Below are 16,063 nucleotides of genomic sequence, written 5' to 3'. Positions count from 1 at the left end.
TTGTCATCCCAGCCCCTCATGGCGCAAGGATGGGGCAGGTGTGGCCACTCCTTCCTCACAGTGGCCACGGCCTTACTCGGGAATCTGGCGGCAGCGCTCCCAGCACTGTGCACCTACCTGTCCAGCCGCAGGAAGCGTGGTGGACTGGGGGGGCCTCCACCCACTCAGCCTGCCACATGGCTCCTTCCAGGGCCTGTGGGGACTGTGGGTGCTGTTGCTTTCTCACAGTGCCCTGTGGGATCTGGCTGGAGGAGCCCTAGGGGGCCTGGGTTTCCTGGAGCGGTTGCACCTCAGCCACCACCACCTGGTCTGCTGCCCCTGGACTTCTTCACCACCCTGGGCTCTGTGCTCCTCCTGGATCTTTCTCACAAGCTGCTTATCACTCTGGACCCCTGCAGCCTATGGGGCCTGGGGAACCTGGAGCAGTTCGACCTGAGTCCCAACTGGCTGACCGAGCTGGGCACAGCCAGGCTTGAGGGCCTCTTCTGTCTACACTGGCTCTTGCTGGCTAGAAACTGCTACGTGTGGCCTGGCCACCATGCCAGGCCTGGAGGTCCTCTCTGGCTGGGAATGACATCAGTGAGCTGGAGGCTGAGGTTTCGGCGGCCTTGTTGGCGCTGGGCATCCTCTCTCTTGTAGACAACTGGTTGCCACACTTCAGTTTCAAGGTGACTGCAGACATCTGGATGGAGGGCATGTGGCTGCTGCTGGCCAATAACATAACACCTGCGTGCAAGACTGTGATGTGATCTGCAGTGGGCCTTTGGGAAGCCTGGACCACCTGTGGCACTTGTGGGTGCCAACCTGGGCAACCTGATTTGTCCTGCCCTCAGCTGTTGGGGGTGGGTGGGTGCTGAGCAGTGTGGAGGCCCGGCTCTGCCTGTCTGAGACAGCTACTGTGCGGGGTATCCTGGGCACCATGCTGGTCACTGTGGCTCTGGTCGTGGCAGAGTGCAAGCACAGGCGGGGCTCCAGAGGAGCTGGGGAGGGAGAGCAGATAGAGATGTGGATGGCAGGTAGAGATGTAGACGACAAAAAGGGCTGTTCTTCAGAAGTCTTTCCAGCTGAGTTGTCACCCTGGGCAGGAGTGGGAAGAGTTGGGGGGTGGGGGGACAAATGGCTGTGTTCCTCTGGCAGGGCCACTGACCCTCCCACTCAGATTCTCTGACCTAGCACAATGCCAGCATCTTTCCCAACCCTCGAAAGGGATTTGGCCCTTAGTATTTCTCAACAACCTTCTGGGGACTAGGGCAGTAGAAGGCAGAGACTGAAGACCAGAGGGAATTACGGTGGGATGGGTACCAAGGGAAGCTTCATGAATCCCAGTCTCCTGTGCCTCCCCACACATGTCCCTGGCCGCTGCTGTTGCTAAAGTTATGAGGATGGTGGGATGGGGTAGGGGTATTGCTCCTGTGGGCACAACCCAGCCAGGCTCCTGCAACTATTTTATGGGCGTACACCGTCCCAGTTCCGGTCCTCCTCAACACCTTAGCTCCTTCCTGAGGGCTTGAGGGCTGTGCATTCTTGTCACATTTGAATTGAGAATCGGTTGAAGAGATGGCAAAATAAAGCCAATTGAAAATTTGATTCTGTACTATGTGCCTGTGGAAAACTTACCTTATGTGGTTGTGACTGGTGTGTGGGGGAGGTAGACAGAATGGCCTTTAATCCAGGTTTTTTCTCATTCCCTTCGTCTGGACATTCCTTTCCTGCACCCTCACCCCAGCATATATGTACACGATCCCATTTCCTAGATTTTGTATGGGTATATCTTTCTCTCTCTCACGTTTCTGTTATGCCCAGGCTTTATCCCAGTGACTATGAAAAATAAGATGTGAGAGGTGTTTTGTGTAGCTTTCACTGGCTGAGTGGGAATTTTTAATTCACTTGAGGCTCCTCTCCCCACCCCAGGGAACAGGAAGCAAACAGATCTGAATTATATAGCCTGGTGGGAATGCTTGTAGAGTCTTAACTTCAATATTGGAAGATGAATTTGTGTGTTGCCGGGTGGTAGGGGGCTGCAGGAAGATAGTGGCAATCCTGGAGTGCCCAGAACTTTTACCCACTTATTGAACAAATAATTACAGAATACCTACTCTGAAAGAGACCTAGTAGCAACATCTTTTGTTCATTTCTCTCTTTATTTTTTAAAGATTTTATTTATTTGACACAGAGAGAGAGAGAGACAGCAAGAGAGGGAACACAAGCAGGGGGAGTGGGAGAGGGAGAAGCAGGCTTCCCACTGAGCAGGGAGCCTGATGCGGGGCTCGATCCCAGGACCCTAGGGTCATGACCTGAGCTGAAGGCAGACACTTAATGACTGAGCTACCCAGGCGCCCCTCATTTCTCTATTTAGCATGTATTTCCTGAATGCAACCAGTACACTATGCTGCGAGGATATAATAGTAAACAAATCAGACACTGTCCTTGCCCTCATGAAGCTCCCAGTCTCGGGTTAATCTGGTTGTTAACAAAGAATCTAAAATATATAATTACCATTGTGCTGAGGGATTCAAAGGAAGGGTACCTGATGTTAGGGAAACATAAAATAGGGGAGCTAAGAATTAACAAGGAGGCCAAAGCAGAAGCTGGGGAGGGAGGCCAGTTTGAAGCCTGCTGTAGTTCAACCAACAAAAGATGGTAGTTAGCCGGAGCATTGGAGCTGGAGAGGATAGACTGATTTGAGATGTCCCTGTGTCCACATCACATCTTGCTCTTCTCTCAAGGGACAGACGGAAGACAGACCCAGACCAAACTTCTCTACAAGTGACTTAGCCAAGAGAACACCTTACTCTGAAATTAAACAGAAGTAGAGAGATTGTGTGTGTGTGTGTGTTTACACCATTTATCTATCCCCTACTATGAGCTGGTACCAACACTGCCACATTTAAACCTCTTAACAACGCTGTGAGGTACATGTCCTCTCCGTTTTACAGATGGGTCTTAGAAAGCGCAGGCCCAAAGTCCGTTAGGGTTGGAGTTAGAATTGGAGCCCAGGTTTAGTAGCAAAGACTAGTTCGCCCACGGTTCTGATAACCTGAACCCACTGTTTCTTCCTCTAGTCTAGTTTTCAATTTTGGAGTCACGAGGAGGGATCCTTAAGTCCCTGAGCAGAGGGAAAGGCTGAACTCCGCAGCTGGAACACATCCTTCAGTCCAGAACTTGAGAGCGAGAGCACTGTTTCTCGTCGGAAGGGAAAAATGATACCCCCGCCCCCCACCCCCGCCGCTTCGCGACACCCGGAAGTTGCGTGTCGCATCCCGGCGCCGGCCTCCCTGTCGGGGGTGACGCCGCAGCGGACTGCCCTTCCCCAAGATGGCGTCGAAGATGGGTTCGCGACGGTGGATGCTGCAGCTGATCATGCAGCTGGGTTCGGTGTTGCTCACACGCTGCCCCTTCTGGGGCTGCTTCAGCCAGCTCATGCTGTACGCTGAGAGGGCCGAGGCGCGCCGGTGAGCGGGCCCACGCGGCCGCCGAGCGCGGTGGGGGGGCGGTACGGCCCGTCCCAAGAACGGGGGTGCGGTGAGGTGGGGAAGGAGTTGGGGCCCTTGGGCTGGGGGAGAGTTAGGACCTCGGGCTTGTTAGGGGCTCTGGTCTGGGGCAAGGTGGGCATCGAGCGTAGTGCAGGGGTCCTGGCCGTGAGAAGGGCCTCCGGTTCAGGGGAGCAGTGGAGCTTGTGGGAGCTCAAGGGTTCGCGAGGGCCTTCTCCCGCTTCATTCTGTCCTCGTTGCTTCTTCCCCTATCCGGCTCGCAGGAAGCCCGACATCCCAGTGCCCTACTTGTACTTCGACTTGGGGGCGGCCGTGCTGTGCGCCAGCTTCATGTCTTTTGGAGTGAAGCGGCGCTGGTTCGCGTTGGGGGCCGCCCTTCAGCTGGCCATTAGCACCTACGCCGCCTACATCGGGGGCTACGTCCACTACGGGGACTGGCTGAAGGTGAGCACCTCGGCCCAAGGCGGGACTTCGCTAGGGGGATGGGGAGCCCGAGGCCAGTGCCCTGTGCCCCGCGGCAGTTGGGAAATGCATGGTGCTAGCCAGGTGCATAGTGTGAAGCCTGGGAAGGCAGAAGCCCCAGGCTTGTGGAGATTATTACAGACTGCAAGGATGAAAGGACCTTAGAGACCACACAAGACCACCTTTCAGAGTGTGAAAACTGAGGTCCGAAGATGAGAAACAGACTTTCCCAAGGTCACACCACAGTTAGCATTGCAGGTGAGACCAGAACCCTCTAAACCATTAGTTGAGTAATGTCAGACTATAGGGCTAAAGGGACCTTGGAGAGTACTGGTTCCAACCATCTGATCTTATGAAATTTAATTAATTTAGTGCAGCATGTAAACCTGAAAGTGTCAGAACCCGTGCCAGGTGCTGCAAGCTTGTAGATAATCCTGGACAAAGGCAGGGACTGTCAGTCCAGTCGGGGAGGCAGATGTGTGAACAGCTACTGGACAGTGGGATCAATGGTTTTTTCATGGGACAGACTATACTATATAGCAGAAAGAACATTGGGATTTGAGTCTGTACTCCTGGAGGTGCAGAGGGGGCAACTCTTGGTGTCTGGGTTCTGCCACTTTCTGTAGGACCTTGGACATTTTTAGTAACCCCTCTGGGCCTCAGTTTCCACTTCTGATAAAAAGAGTTATCTATCTCTGCTGCACCTGCCCACCACACTTGGAAATGGTAAGAGTGTTCATCAGATGGAATGGGATGTATAGCGATGGGCACTTCTGTGCTCTGGACAGCCAGGAGAAACGTGGTGGCTGCAGTTCCTGACTGGGGTCCCCTCACCCCGGTCCAGGTCCGTATGTACTCACGCACAGTTGCTATCATCGGCGGCTTTCTGGTGCTGGCCAGCGGTGCTGGGGAGCTCTACCGCCGGAAACCCCGCAGCCGCTCCCTCCAGTCCACCGGCCAGGTGTTCCTGGGCATCTACCTCATCTGCGTGGTAGGTTGGGGGGCTGTTGGCTGGAAGTGCTTGCCTGGGAGTGAAGTAGAACCCAGGGAGGTGGGCAGAATAAGGCCTTGCATGTAGTTCCTGATGGTCTGCCTCCTGGGAACTGCCCCAGCCAGCTTTTGGGCCTCAGAGGCCCTTCAAGTGCCTGAGACCTGGCTGAGAGTCCCTTCTTCCAGCATTATGGCCACCAGGGAGAGAAGAGGTTGCATGGACCATTCAGTCCCAAGCCTGAGAGTCAGGAGAACAAGGTGGACTGGTCCTCTCATGGCTCCAGCCCCCAGAGGACTGAGAGAGGGGGCAAAGGAGAGGTTTGGTGGGGTTCAGACCCCAGATGGGGCTCTATCGCTTAGAGTCGGTGGGGGTTGCCTAGGGTAGCAAGTTACGGTACTCCCTACTGGAGGACCTAGGCTGAGCCAGTGTGGATGGGGATTTGGACAGGCTCCAGGTCACTTGGCTTCATCTTAGTTACTGGGCACCATATCCCATGTGCAGAGCTCTGTATTCAGAGGTGAGAGCCCCAGTCTGGCAGTGGAGACACACTTCCACTCTCCTGAGCCCTGAAGGTGAGGAGAGCCAGGCCCTAACCGCATGAGCTCCCTAGTCTGGGGGGTGGGGAGGGGAAGATGCAGGCCCTCCTCTCCGAGAGCCCCAACTCTGAGCCGGGAGTCAGAAGCCCACCTTGCAGAGGCGGACTTGCAGGTGCCATCTCAGGGGCAGCTGTCCCCAGACAGGCTCCTCAGCCCGCCAGAGAGACTTAGAGGATGGTGTGTCTTTAGGCCTACTCACTGCAGCACAGCAAGGAGGACCGGCTGGCCTATCTGAACCATCTCCCGGGAGGGGAGCTCATGATCCAGCTGTTCTTCGTGCTGTATGGCGTCCTGGCCCTGGCCTTCCTGTCAGGCTACTACGTGACCCTGGCTGCCCAGATCCTGGCCATACTGCTGCCCCCAGTCATGCTGCTCATTGATGGCAATGTTGCCTACTGGCACAACACACGGCGCGTTGAGTTCTGGAACCAGATGAAGCTCCTTGGAGAGAGTGTGGGCATCTTCGGGGCTGCCGTCATCCTGGCCACTGATGGCTGAGTGGCACGGCAAGAGGCCGAGATGGGCACAGGGAGCCACTGAGGGCCACCCTGCCTTCCTCCTTGCTGGCCCAGTTGTTTCTTTATGCTTTCTGCTCTGTTGGTTTGGTTCTTTGCTGTGTGTGTATATGTGTTGGTAAGAGGCAGGTCTCTTCCCCGGTGCCTGGGCTCGGCCCTTGGGGGGTGGGAGCCCTGATGATGATGCCTTCCAGGGGTTTTTCCTGTTCGTTAGTAGGAGACCTGAGGCCAACTGCTTCCTGGGTCTCCTGTCTCAGAGAAGGGAGTAAGGCAGGGCTCGGGTGGGGGTACTGAGAGTGGGAGACAGAGAAAGGAAGACCAGGAACCGGAAGTGAGCAAATGTGAAAGATTCCTTTTTGAGCCTGGCAAGTGCAGCTAGGCTCTATAGTGTTTTTTGGAGACTGAGAGTGAGTATGTATGTTGATGCCAGGATTGGGCCAGGAGGAGCCGAGAGGCCGGGCACCGCAGAAGTCACGTGAGTTCTCAGGGTATCCCGGGGGCAGAAGCAGCACTAGCTGTTGCCCCACCTTGAAAGCAGAGCAGGCCCCAGTCTGGGGTGTGCAGGGGTAGGGTAGGCAGTGGCCAGCGTCCCGTCTCCTGCCTTCTGTTTCCGGCTCTATGTTGGCCTGGTTGGGGTGAGTGCCCTCCCAAACACCAGACCACACAGTCCTCCAAAAATAAACATTTTATATAGACATTTGGCTTTGCTTCTATGTTCTCCCCACAGGGCATGTTGCCATTGGCTGGGATTGATCTTGGGTTTCTTGAAAGACCACATCTGGTTAAGCCCCACTTTGGTCCTCCCGTGATCTCTGCCCTGTTCTGAGAGTTCCCACAGGCCTTTGGCTGTCTAGTCAGGATCCTCCCTGTAGTCTGCCTTTGATCCATCCCCTCAGTCCCTGTGTCATAGCTTGTCTCTTCCTCCCCTTTTATCCTCCTGGTTTCTTTTGAAGAAACCTTTGGTGAGGGCAGCTAGAGGATGGGGGGGACTAACATTAAGTGTCCACTATGAGGATTCTACATCTTACAGATGAGGAAATGGAAGCTCAGAGAAGGCGAGCAGCTTACCTCAAGGCACAGAGCAAATGTAGCCACAGCTGGATTCCAGGTTGGGCCTGTCTAATGCCCACACACAGCGGTGCACTCTGTCACCCCTCTCCTGAGGGAAGTCAGAGGCTGCTCCTGGGGTTTGGTTCTGTCGTGGCCCCGCTGTGCCATGATGGTCCTCTCTGTACTTGTCCATGCGCCTCCTGATTGAAAGTAGCTCAGCGACCAGTATGGGGGCCTGGCACATTGTGGGGGGTCAAAAATGCAGAATGAAACCTCTGGCTTTGGACTCCCGCCGGCTGAGGTGTTCTGTTCCCACAAATGGAGACAGCCTCCAGCGGGACCGAGGGGAAAACATCCAAACCTGGGCCTTGCTTGGAAAGAGAGCTGGAGCTGCTGTTGGTCTGGTCTGTGGGATGGAGGGGAGCCCCTCTGGGGGGCTGCTGACACCCAGGTGAGGGAGGCAGTGACAGCATTCATCTTGGGGGCACTCCATCTCATTTAGCTCTTCTCTTCCCTCTGGGAGCCCCCTGGTTCTCCAACCCTCAAGATCTTGCTCCCAGAAGGTCACTGCTCATTCCTTTCAAGTGTGAGCTGACTCTCAGACAAGTATTTGTGTTTTAATGAAGGCCTCCTGAAAAGTTGTAAGACCCAAAGGAATTAAAATAAGTAGTGGAATATCAAGCAAATGGGGGTGATATTTTGGGCAAGGGAGCCTCAAAACAGAGGCCACAGAAATTGGCCCACCTTTAAGGTTATCCCTGAGTAGAGAGCCCTGGAAGGCAAGCCCCCCACCCTCACCTCCCATATCTCTAGACTGAAAATTGAAGGCCCCGGGTTATAGCTTTGGAGCCAGTGGTGAGGGTGAGGAAGGGTGTCTTGGTCACACCCTTCTTCCTGTGCTTGTCCCCACTTGGGCGCCCCCCTCTGGGCAGAGTAGAGTAGGAGCTGCTTCCTCCTCTGCAGATCACTTAGCCATCAAGCCTGGTCCAGCCTGTGGCTGCCTGGGATCACCTCCAGCAGGCATGGCTTTTGGTTCACCCTGGTTGTCCCAGGGCCTGCAGGGTGGGCGGTGAGGGTCAGCTGCCTGGGTCAGAAGCTGGTTTGCAGAAGCAGTCTGGCAGCCCCTTGGCATGGTTGACCAGCTCATAAGAGTCCCGGATATCGGCCAGGCCAAACCAGAAGAAGATCCACTGCTTGTTGGAGAAGCTGCCATCACAGTGTTTGAAGTACCTGGTGGGGGGAAGGGGAAGGCTTTTAGGGCAAGGCCGGTGCTCACTACTCACTGGTTATTTTGAGGACCTACTACATGCTAGACACCCTGATATTACTGGTTTCATCCTTACAGCAGCAGCCAGGAGTCTGGTGGTGCCTTGCTCTTTTCCCAGAGAAGCAGCTAAGGCTCAGAGAAGTTAGTTGACCTGCCAGAGTCCCAAAGCTAGGAAGGTTAGACTGAGGATGTCCTTTGCTCTCTGTGCCTCCAGGGGAGGGGTTCTTGTTCACCTCTTGGTCCCCACAGAGCTGGGTGAGGGGATAGTTGCAGAAGGAAAGAGAAAGGAGAGAATGTTTCGCTGGAGATGCAGTGGGCCTGGGGTCAGCGCTTGGCAACTGGGCCTGGAATAGAGCCTGGAGGGTCAGGATTTCTGAGGACTCTGGGAGAGTTGGGGAGCGTCTTCAAGGAATCCACTGCCATGGGGCAGAGCGTCTTTAAGTGTGCTCTGCTTCTGGGGAAATCTCAGACTCCGTGGGTGGTCTGCTCCCTGGGGAATGTGGGGCCACACTGAGTGGAGCCCTTTCCTTGGGGGAAGCCGGTCCTTCCGGGGGCGTGGCTTTGGAGAGCCGGGGCTGGGGTGGGGGCGGGACCTACCAGGGATTGATGGGGTTGGTGACCCGGGAGCGCCAGAAAAGCGTCTGCAGGTCCCGCCGCAGGCACTCCCACAGCATCTGGCCCGAGCCTTGGCCCTGGCGGCTGGAGCTCACCACAAACTTGTCTAGATAAGGGGTGCCCCCCAGTACGGGCTCCGTGGTCAGAATTGCGGCCGCGTTGTACCTGGCGCAGCAGGGGAGAGGCAGGCTGGGACCTCTCCTTGGCCCCAACCTGCCCAGCTCTGTCCCTCGGTCCCTGCCCTCTGGGGCCCGCAGGCTCACCCCTCAGAGACGTAGACAGAGTGCAGCCGCGGGCGCAGCGAGGCCAAGTAGTCGTCCCGCAGCTTCTTGCCGAAGCTGGCGTTGACCAGGTTCACCAGGCGGCCCTGGTCCAGGCTGTCCAGGCTGCGCACCCGCAGCATCCGATCGGCGTTCTTGAACAGGGTCCCGGACCCTGGGGGTGGCATGGAGGAGGAGGGGTTAGTTTGGCCCAAGAGCCAGGTCCCATCCGCTCCTGCATTTGCCCTGCCTGGTGGGGGGTCCAGATACGACAGGGCGGGGGGGGGGCGGAGGAGGCAGTGACCCTCTTTGGGAGATCTCCACAATGAAGTGATTTCTGTGGTCGGCATAGATATGTACATGATTTTCACACAGGGAGATGCTTTCCCCTGGCAGTTTGTCCCTCAGCTTCCGTCCATCGTCCGGAGACCCACCTACTTCCCCTAGACCCGCCTCCCTCCCCCGAAACCCGGTCTCGCCTGGTCTCCGCCCCCGCCCCCAGGCGCGGCCCTCACCCTTGTTGCTGAAGAGCTCGGTGAGCAGCGTGCTGGCGGCGGTGATGGCGGCCGAGGAGTGGTGCGGCAGGCGGCTGAGCACGTCCACGATGAGCCGCACCTGCTGCCGCGCCTTGGCGCTCACCCACTCGGCGTTGGTCACCAGGTCCAGATCGGCGGGCAGGTTCACGTTACTCAGGACCTGCGTCCAGGCAGGGGGTGAGCCTCTGGCCTGCAGCCGGCCACGAACTGCGCCCCTGCCCCACGGACCCTTCCTCACCGACCCCTTTACCCTCACTTCCTCCCGGAGCCCTCGGCCAGGGAGAGTTCGGATCTGGGCACCACGCCGCTTCCGACCCACCCGGCTTGAGAATGACTCTGGCGCCCGTCTGGGAGGCGAGCAGGGAGCACGAGAGGGGCTCATGCAGGCCCAGAGTCGCGGGAGTGGAGCCCGTAAGGAGGGGACACACCTTTTGACTGCTGTCGTGCAGGCCTCCTCTGTTATTGAGGAAGATGATTTTGGTGGGCTGTAGCGCCTTGGCTAGAGCCGCGGTCACCTCCAGCGAGTCGAGGAGCACGGAGCGGCGCGCGGTCGTCTCCCCGATGGGGCACAGGATGGGGATGCTGCCGGACTCCAGGCACCACTGCAGCAGGTCGGTCTCCACCGAGACGATCCCGCCGTAGCTGTGGGCCAGACGTGGTGCTCAAGAGGGCCCCCTCCAGGCCTGCCGGGCTCGGGCAGGGCGTGCGGCGGAGCGAAGTCCAAGCACGCCGGGCCAGGCGGGGCCCGCACTAACCTGGCATGAGGGGCTGGCTCCGCGGCGCCCAGCACCGATCCGCCGCCAAAAAAGGGCACGGCAGTGGCGGCGTTGTGCCGCAGCTCATCCACCAGCACCTTGCAGTTCTGGGCAAGCTGTGCCTTGGCCTCCCAGAAGGAAAGGCAGCCAGAGGGCGCGGTGGGCGCGGGCAGCCCGAGGACTACCAGCGGCTTCATGTCCATGCGCTGCAGGAATGCCAGGGCGAAGGCCAGGCTGGATACGGCCCGACTGCACTTGAGTACTTCCTCCTCCACCTGCGGGAGAGGGCACGTTCAGGAGGGCCAACGCTGGCTCTGACTCCTGCAGCCTGGTCCCAGGGCCCCTGTCGGTGCCCCTACCGTGCCCAGGAGCAGTCAGGCGCCATTTCTGGCTACCGGCGCCCACCTGCTCCGCCCTTTGCCCCGTTGGGTCTTGCCATCCCCTTATCTCACATTAGTGTTCCTCCCTCTGTGCCTCCCTGCGACCTTGGACTCTCTGACTTCTTGGGGGGAGGGGTGACCCAGGCGGCTCCTGTCCAGGTTCTCCAATGGTGGGGGGGGTTACTTCTCCAGCGCATCACACTTAGTGGATTAGGGTCCCCAGTCTCCTCGCCTGGGCTGGGCGTGAGACTATTGGAACAGCGCGCAGCTTCACCCAGTCCCGGGCACTCGGCCGGGCACCGTCGAACCCCTTCCCACTTCCGCTGTGCAGAGTCCGCAGCTGGTCCCGCCATGCCTGGCGACCCGTCGCCGTACAACCCCCATCCATCCCCTCGCTGTGACATGGCCGGCGCCGCGCTTCGCTCACCTCGATGACGGCGAAGGGCTTGTCGGCGGAGTGGTAGCAGGTCTGGAACTGCGTGAGCCAGTGGCGCGCCTCCCCGGGGCTGGCTCCGCACTGGTTCAGAAAGGCCTGGATGTCCCGCTGCACCAGCGAGCGGCCAGCCGGGGGCCCGGGGGGGTCGGGAGGGGCCGGGGGCGCGGGGGGCGGCGTCCATTCCTGCTCCTCCGCGGCAGGCGAGTGGGTGTCCTCCTCGGCGCCCTCGGTCCCTTCTCGTGCGGCCTGGGCCGGCGCCCAGGCGGTGCTGAGCCGGCGCCCCGGGCTGGCGCCCCCGGCCGCCCGCCGTCGCGCGCTGCCGCTCAGTCTCCGGGCGCCCCCAGTGCCTCGGGGACCGCGCAGCCTTCCTCCCGCAGAGGTGGCCCGTAGGGCCCAGGCCAACCGCGCCGTCGCCATGACAACCAGACCGGTTGCCCCCCCCCACCCCCCCACGAGTGCGCTTCTGTCCGCAGCTCCCGGCTCTGGGGGGCTCTTAACCTGCTGCAAGACGGGGCTGGGATAGCCGCGGCGGGGCGCGCACTGGGGGCGCAGAGTCGTCTCTGGGTGCATTTGAGGAGGGTCAGGCCATGGGTCGGAGGGCGGGGCCACCAGTATCCCCCGCCCCTGGAGGGGGGGACGGAACCCACTAGCGCGGGTCACGAGGCAGAGATAAGGGGTGGCGGGGTGTCTTTCATCTGCTGCCAAGGCCGGTTCCAGGAAGGGCTCAGGGGACCCAGGGTGGCTTTGGCGGTCTGCGGGGTTCTGGATGATTAAACGGGAGTGTGAGGAGGGCAAGAGGGGAGAGTAAGTGGCCGTTACCGTGGGACTGAGGGAGGAGACTGCTAGGAGAGGTGGGGAGGAGTGGAAGGAGGGTGGAGGTGTGCCAACTCTGCTGGAGGGCGGGGAATGCCTCTATCCTATGATCTGAGCTTCAAGAAAATTGGAATCATGAGGTTACCAGGGTTGGCCAAGCTCCAGACACTGGGTACCACTTTGAAGAATTTTGTCATAGTCTCAAATCACCCCTTATTATTTATTTTATTTTATTTTACTTTTATTTTATTACCTTGTTTGAAACTAGGCCATAAGCTATATGCCAGACTATAAGCACTGTGAGGCCAGCTTCGGTGTTCCTTTTCCTCCTTTTCCCAATCGTATGCCCCCTTCCACCAAGACCAGCGTTCAGATCCAATGGGAAAGGGAACCGGAGGGTAAATCACCCCTTATTAGTATTAAGATTCTTAAATTTAAAATTTATCCCTATCAAGATTATAACTAGAAAACCAGTATCACTTGCTATCAACAGAAGAAAGCCTTAAGAATGAAGCCAAGGGGCGCCTGGGTGGCTCAGTTGGTTAAGCGACTGCCTTCGGCTCAGGTCATGATCCTGGAGTCCCGGGATCGAGTCCCGCATCGGGCTCCCTGCTCTGCAGGGAGTCTGCTTCTCCCTCTGACCCTCCTCCCTCTCATGCTCTCTGTCTCTCATTCTCTCTCTCTCAAATAAATAAATAAAATCTTAAAAAAAAAAAAAAAGAATGAAGCCAAAACAAAATATTATTAAGTTCCAGCTGGCTAGTGTTGCCTGCTCTCTTGGTAACATAGAAGGCTACCAAGTATGCAGTGTCAGAAGCACCCTGGCAGCCTGGGAGGCTTTCTCCTGACCTGTGGAATGCCAGGCCCTGTGCAAAGCACTTCACATGTAGTAACTCATTTCATCCTCACAATGATGCCAGGATGGGTATTATTATTCTGCCCACTTTATAGATGAGGAAATCAAGGCACAGAACTATGTGAGGGCCAAGGTCATTCGGCTCATTAACAGTGGGGCTGTTCTTTGAAGCAAAGCAGTTCTGCTTCAGATGCATGCTCTTAAACAAGATTTGAAAAGGACCTGAAAACTTTCCCAGGATGTGATTCACTGGGACTTGATACTGTATCCACCCGCTGCCAGAAAGCAGCCTGTACACTATCCGTTGTACACATCCTGCGCTCCCGTACACCCACCGTGCTGGAGCCCCACCCTCTGTCGTTGTAGAGGAGAAAAGCAAGTGTGGAGGAGCAGTGACTTGGCCAAGGTCACACAGCTGGTAGTGTCACGGCCAGATGCTAGGCATCCTAAGTTCTCACCACTGCTCTTTTCTTCCTTCTCTGCAGTTCTGTGCTCCCTGTGCTGGGAGTCAAGACTGTTGGGGCTCTGCCTGAGCTGCTTCTCCCCTGAGCATCCCAGAGGATGCTGGGTGAGCACACCAACCCCTTCCCGGGATCCCCTGCCAACACACTCATGCATGCACCAACACGTGTGCACACACAGCACACGCATGCACTCTCCCAGGCAGGAGACTCCTGGCAGGGGGAGGGGTTGCTGACCTTTGTGACCTCGTCCACTGACTTTTCCATTTTCCTACTTAGAAATTCTGGGTTCCATTAGAGAGGGAAGCATGGAAGGTCTGTACCCCCTACTCTGTGGGGTCATCTCTAAGGCCTTCTTTCTCTTCCCAGTTTGCTGCGGCCCACCCCCTACTTCCCTACACTTCCCAGAATCCACCAGAGGAGGTGGTCCTAGCTCCTGGGGGATTAATCATTTTCCAAGCCGCTCAGCGCTCCCACCCTCCCTGGCCCCTCTCCACTCAGGATTCCTCCTTCTCCGTCTCTCTGCCCCAGCTCTGGCCTCTCTTCACTCCTCTCCCAAATGTATGCCTCTTCCAGGCCCTTTCCCCCTCCTGCCAACTCAGGGCCTCTGTGAGGGCAAGGCTGACTTCTCCCTTCAGACTGGGGCTCCCTGAGGGCAGGGCTGTTGTTCCCCTCCTCAGACCAGGGGCCCACCCATTTCAGTAGCCAACAGCATCAGCCCCATTTCCCCTGGGCTGGTGGGGCAGACGCCAGCTGGGGAGCTGCTTCCCACTGCTTTGGGCTTTAGCCCAGAGGGCCGTGTCCCCAGGCAGCCAATGGGCCCAGGGATATCCTGAGTAGATGATTAACTCCAGGCCCAGTGACCCTGGGGCCACTGTGTCCTCACTGCCTCTCCCTGGGGGAAGGCCAGCCTCTGGATGGAGAACTGGCCCTGCTTTGTGGAGGAGATGAGTTTGGGTATATGAGGTCAACACCCCTACCTGACCCCACCCCTCTGAATTGAAGGCCTAGAGGATCCCTGTGGGTCTGTGGTTCCAGCTTGAATTTTCTTTGTTCCCCTCTGAAGCAGGCCATCGTTTTGTTTTTCAGAGTAAAACTTGTTGTCAATGTGCCCAGAATCAGGATCCTGTCTTCTCACCAGGCCCTGGGTCATGGAGATGCTGGGACCAGACACAACCTTCCAACCCCTCCAGACACTTCCCCTCGGCACAGGCCACAGCCTTGAGCACAGGAGCTGGTTTGAAGGGCCAAGGCTGTCCCTCCTACTAGAGCCCTCCTTAGCTGCCACTCAGGACAGGTGGGCGTGGAAGTGACAGGAAGCCGGGCAGGTGAGGGGCCAGGGGTGACAGCTGACAGTTCTAATCACAGCACCTGAGGGGAGATACACACACACACACACACACGAGTACACAAATGTAGCATCCCACACCAGCCACTGAGATGCACGCAGAAACACAGATGTGGAGACACACAGGTGTACGGAGATACACAGAACACATGGAGACCCACACCATCCATTCTCACACAGATGTGCACATAGAGAGATACACATATATAGACACAACAGGTGTACAGAGAGACACCGGTCCACCCAGACACAATTTGCACGCAGAATTGTGCATGCTTACGTGCGCAGCGACCGTGTCATACATAGGAACACGGACACACACCCATGGATAGGTGCTGAGAACACGCAAATACACACCCAGCTGTCATCAGGGACAACTACAGGGGCACTTAGATCTGGAGACAGGAATGTACACACACACACACACACACACACACTACATACAGAGTTACAAGCAGACACCCCACCTGAGGTCATACTCATCCACCCACATAGAGGCACAGAGCCATACTCATTCACATGCCGTAATGGCATCTGCCATGGGCGAAGTGGCCAGTAAACACTGAATGAACAAATGAATGAAGAGAAGACAGAAGGAAAGATGTAGGGCCCTGTGGAAAGGGAAGCCTGGCTCTATGGACTATCGTGGGATTGGCCCTAGGACTTCCCAGCAGCCCCAAGGGGACCCTCTCCATCTGTGAGGAGGAAGAGCCCAGTGGGAGAGTACACAGGCCTCGGTCAACCGCGGTGTTGTGAGCACATACTATGTGCCAGGTCGTGAACGGGGCACTCTGAGGACGCAGTCCCATTTTCCTTGGCTGGAGGTCAGGAGGCCTGGCTCTGCCACTTCCTTGGCTGTAAAGGTTTGGGCAAGGCATTTAACTTCTCTGGCCTCCTGCTTTCTCACTTGTAAAAAGGGGGGAAAAAGAATAAAACTTAATCTCACTGCATAGTAGTGAAGATGAAAAGCTCTCCATGGGCACTCAGTCCGCCAAATCCACACCGTGGGAAACTATAGGGCAAGCAATCTGGTTTCTTCAACAAATGAATTACAAAGAAAAGAGTAGGAGAGAGGAGGGCGGAATTAAATGAAAAGATGTATTTTTAAAAATATTTTATTTTAAGTAATCTCTACACAACCCTGAGATCAAGAGTCACATGCTCTACTGAAGCCGGCCAGGTGCACCAAAAAGACAGACAGATAGATTTTAGAGAGAGAGAGAGAGAGAGT

General features: G+C 56.9%; 3 protein-coding genes and 1 non-coding gene across 4 annotated transcripts in view; 2 read left to right on the top strand and 2 right to left on the bottom strand.

The window, feature by feature from the left end:
• Positions 1 to 3,212: 3,212 nt before the first annotated feature.
• Positions 3,213 to 6,750, top strand: TMEM101 (transmembrane protein 101). Its single transcript, XM_035027238.1, has 4 exons — positions 3,213 to 3,452; positions 3,755 to 3,935; positions 4,798 to 4,944; positions 5,730 to 6,750. The coding sequence occupies exons 1-4, from the start codon at positions 3,316 to 3,318 to the stop codon at positions 6,036 to 6,038; spliced, it is 774 nt and encodes a 257-aa protein (XP_034883129.1). The 5' UTR covers positions 3,213 to 3,315; the 3' UTR covers positions 6,039 to 6,750.
• Positions 4,020 to 16,063, top strand: part of PYY (peptide YY) — a 45,626-nt gene continuing 33,582 nt past the window's right edge. Inside the window, exon 1 of the mRNA XM_035027239.1 lies at positions 4,020 to 4,211. The gene's annotated coding sequence lies outside the window, so the exon portion shown is untranslated. The remainder of the gene's footprint in view (positions 4,212 to 16,063) is intronic.
• NAGS (N-acetylglutamate synthase) lies at positions 6,726 to 11,771 on the bottom strand. The gene is made up of 7 exons (XM_035027237.1): positions 11,346 to 11,771; positions 10,539 to 10,813; positions 10,212 to 10,425; positions 9,763 to 9,943; positions 9,251 to 9,422; positions 8,970 to 9,152; positions 6,726 to 8,335 (listed from the first exon to the last, which is right to left on the bottom strand). Exons 1-7 carry the CDS (start codon positions 11,769 to 11,771, stop codon positions 8,182 to 8,184), a joined length of 1,605 nt encoding a protein of 534 aa, XP_034883128.1. The 3' UTR covers positions 6,726 to 8,181.
• LOC118025387 lies at positions 12,420 to 12,567 on the bottom strand. The gene has a single exon (XR_004683318.1). It is a non-coding gene; the product is annotated as a small nucleolar RNA SNORA61 (small nucleolar RNA).

The sequence above is a fragment of the Mirounga leonina genome, unplaced genomic scaffold, assembly GCF_011800145.1.
Source record: "Mirounga leonina isolate KUSES-001 unplaced genomic scaffold, KU_Mleo_1.0 Mir_200, whole genome shotgun sequence".
NCBI lineage: Eukaryota > Metazoa > Chordata > Mammalia > Carnivora > Phocidae > Mirounga > Mirounga leonina.
This window is presented reverse-complemented; position numbering and strand designations above follow the sequence as displayed.

Excerpts from the sequence above, each read along its gene's own strand:
- TMEM101 (XM_035027238.1), top strand. The coding sequence starts at position 3,316 with ATGGCGTCGAAGATGGGTTCGCGACGGTGGATGCTGCAGCTGATCATG. Across the intron at positions 3,453-3,754 it reads GAGAGGGCCGAGGCGCGCCG|GAAGCCCGACATCCCAGTGC; the intron begins GTGAGCGGGCCC and ends TCCGGCTCGCAG. Across the intron at positions 3,936-4,797 it reads ACTACGGGGACTGGCTGAAG|GTCCGTATGTACTCACGCAC; the intron begins GTGAGCACCTCG and ends ACCCCGGTCCAG.
- NAGS (XM_035027237.1), bottom strand. The coding sequence starts at position 11,771 with ATGGCGACGGCGCGGTTGGCCTGGGCCCTACGGGCCACCTCTGCGGGA. Across the intron at positions 10,426-10,538 it reads GAGCCAGCCCCTCATGCCAG|CTACGGCGGGATCGTCTCGG; the intron begins GTTAGTGCGGGC and ends TCTGGCCCACAG. Across the intron at positions 8,336-8,969 it reads ACCAACCCCATCAATCCCTG|GTACTTCAAACACTGTGATG; the intron begins GTAGGTCCCGCC and ends TCCCCCCACCAG.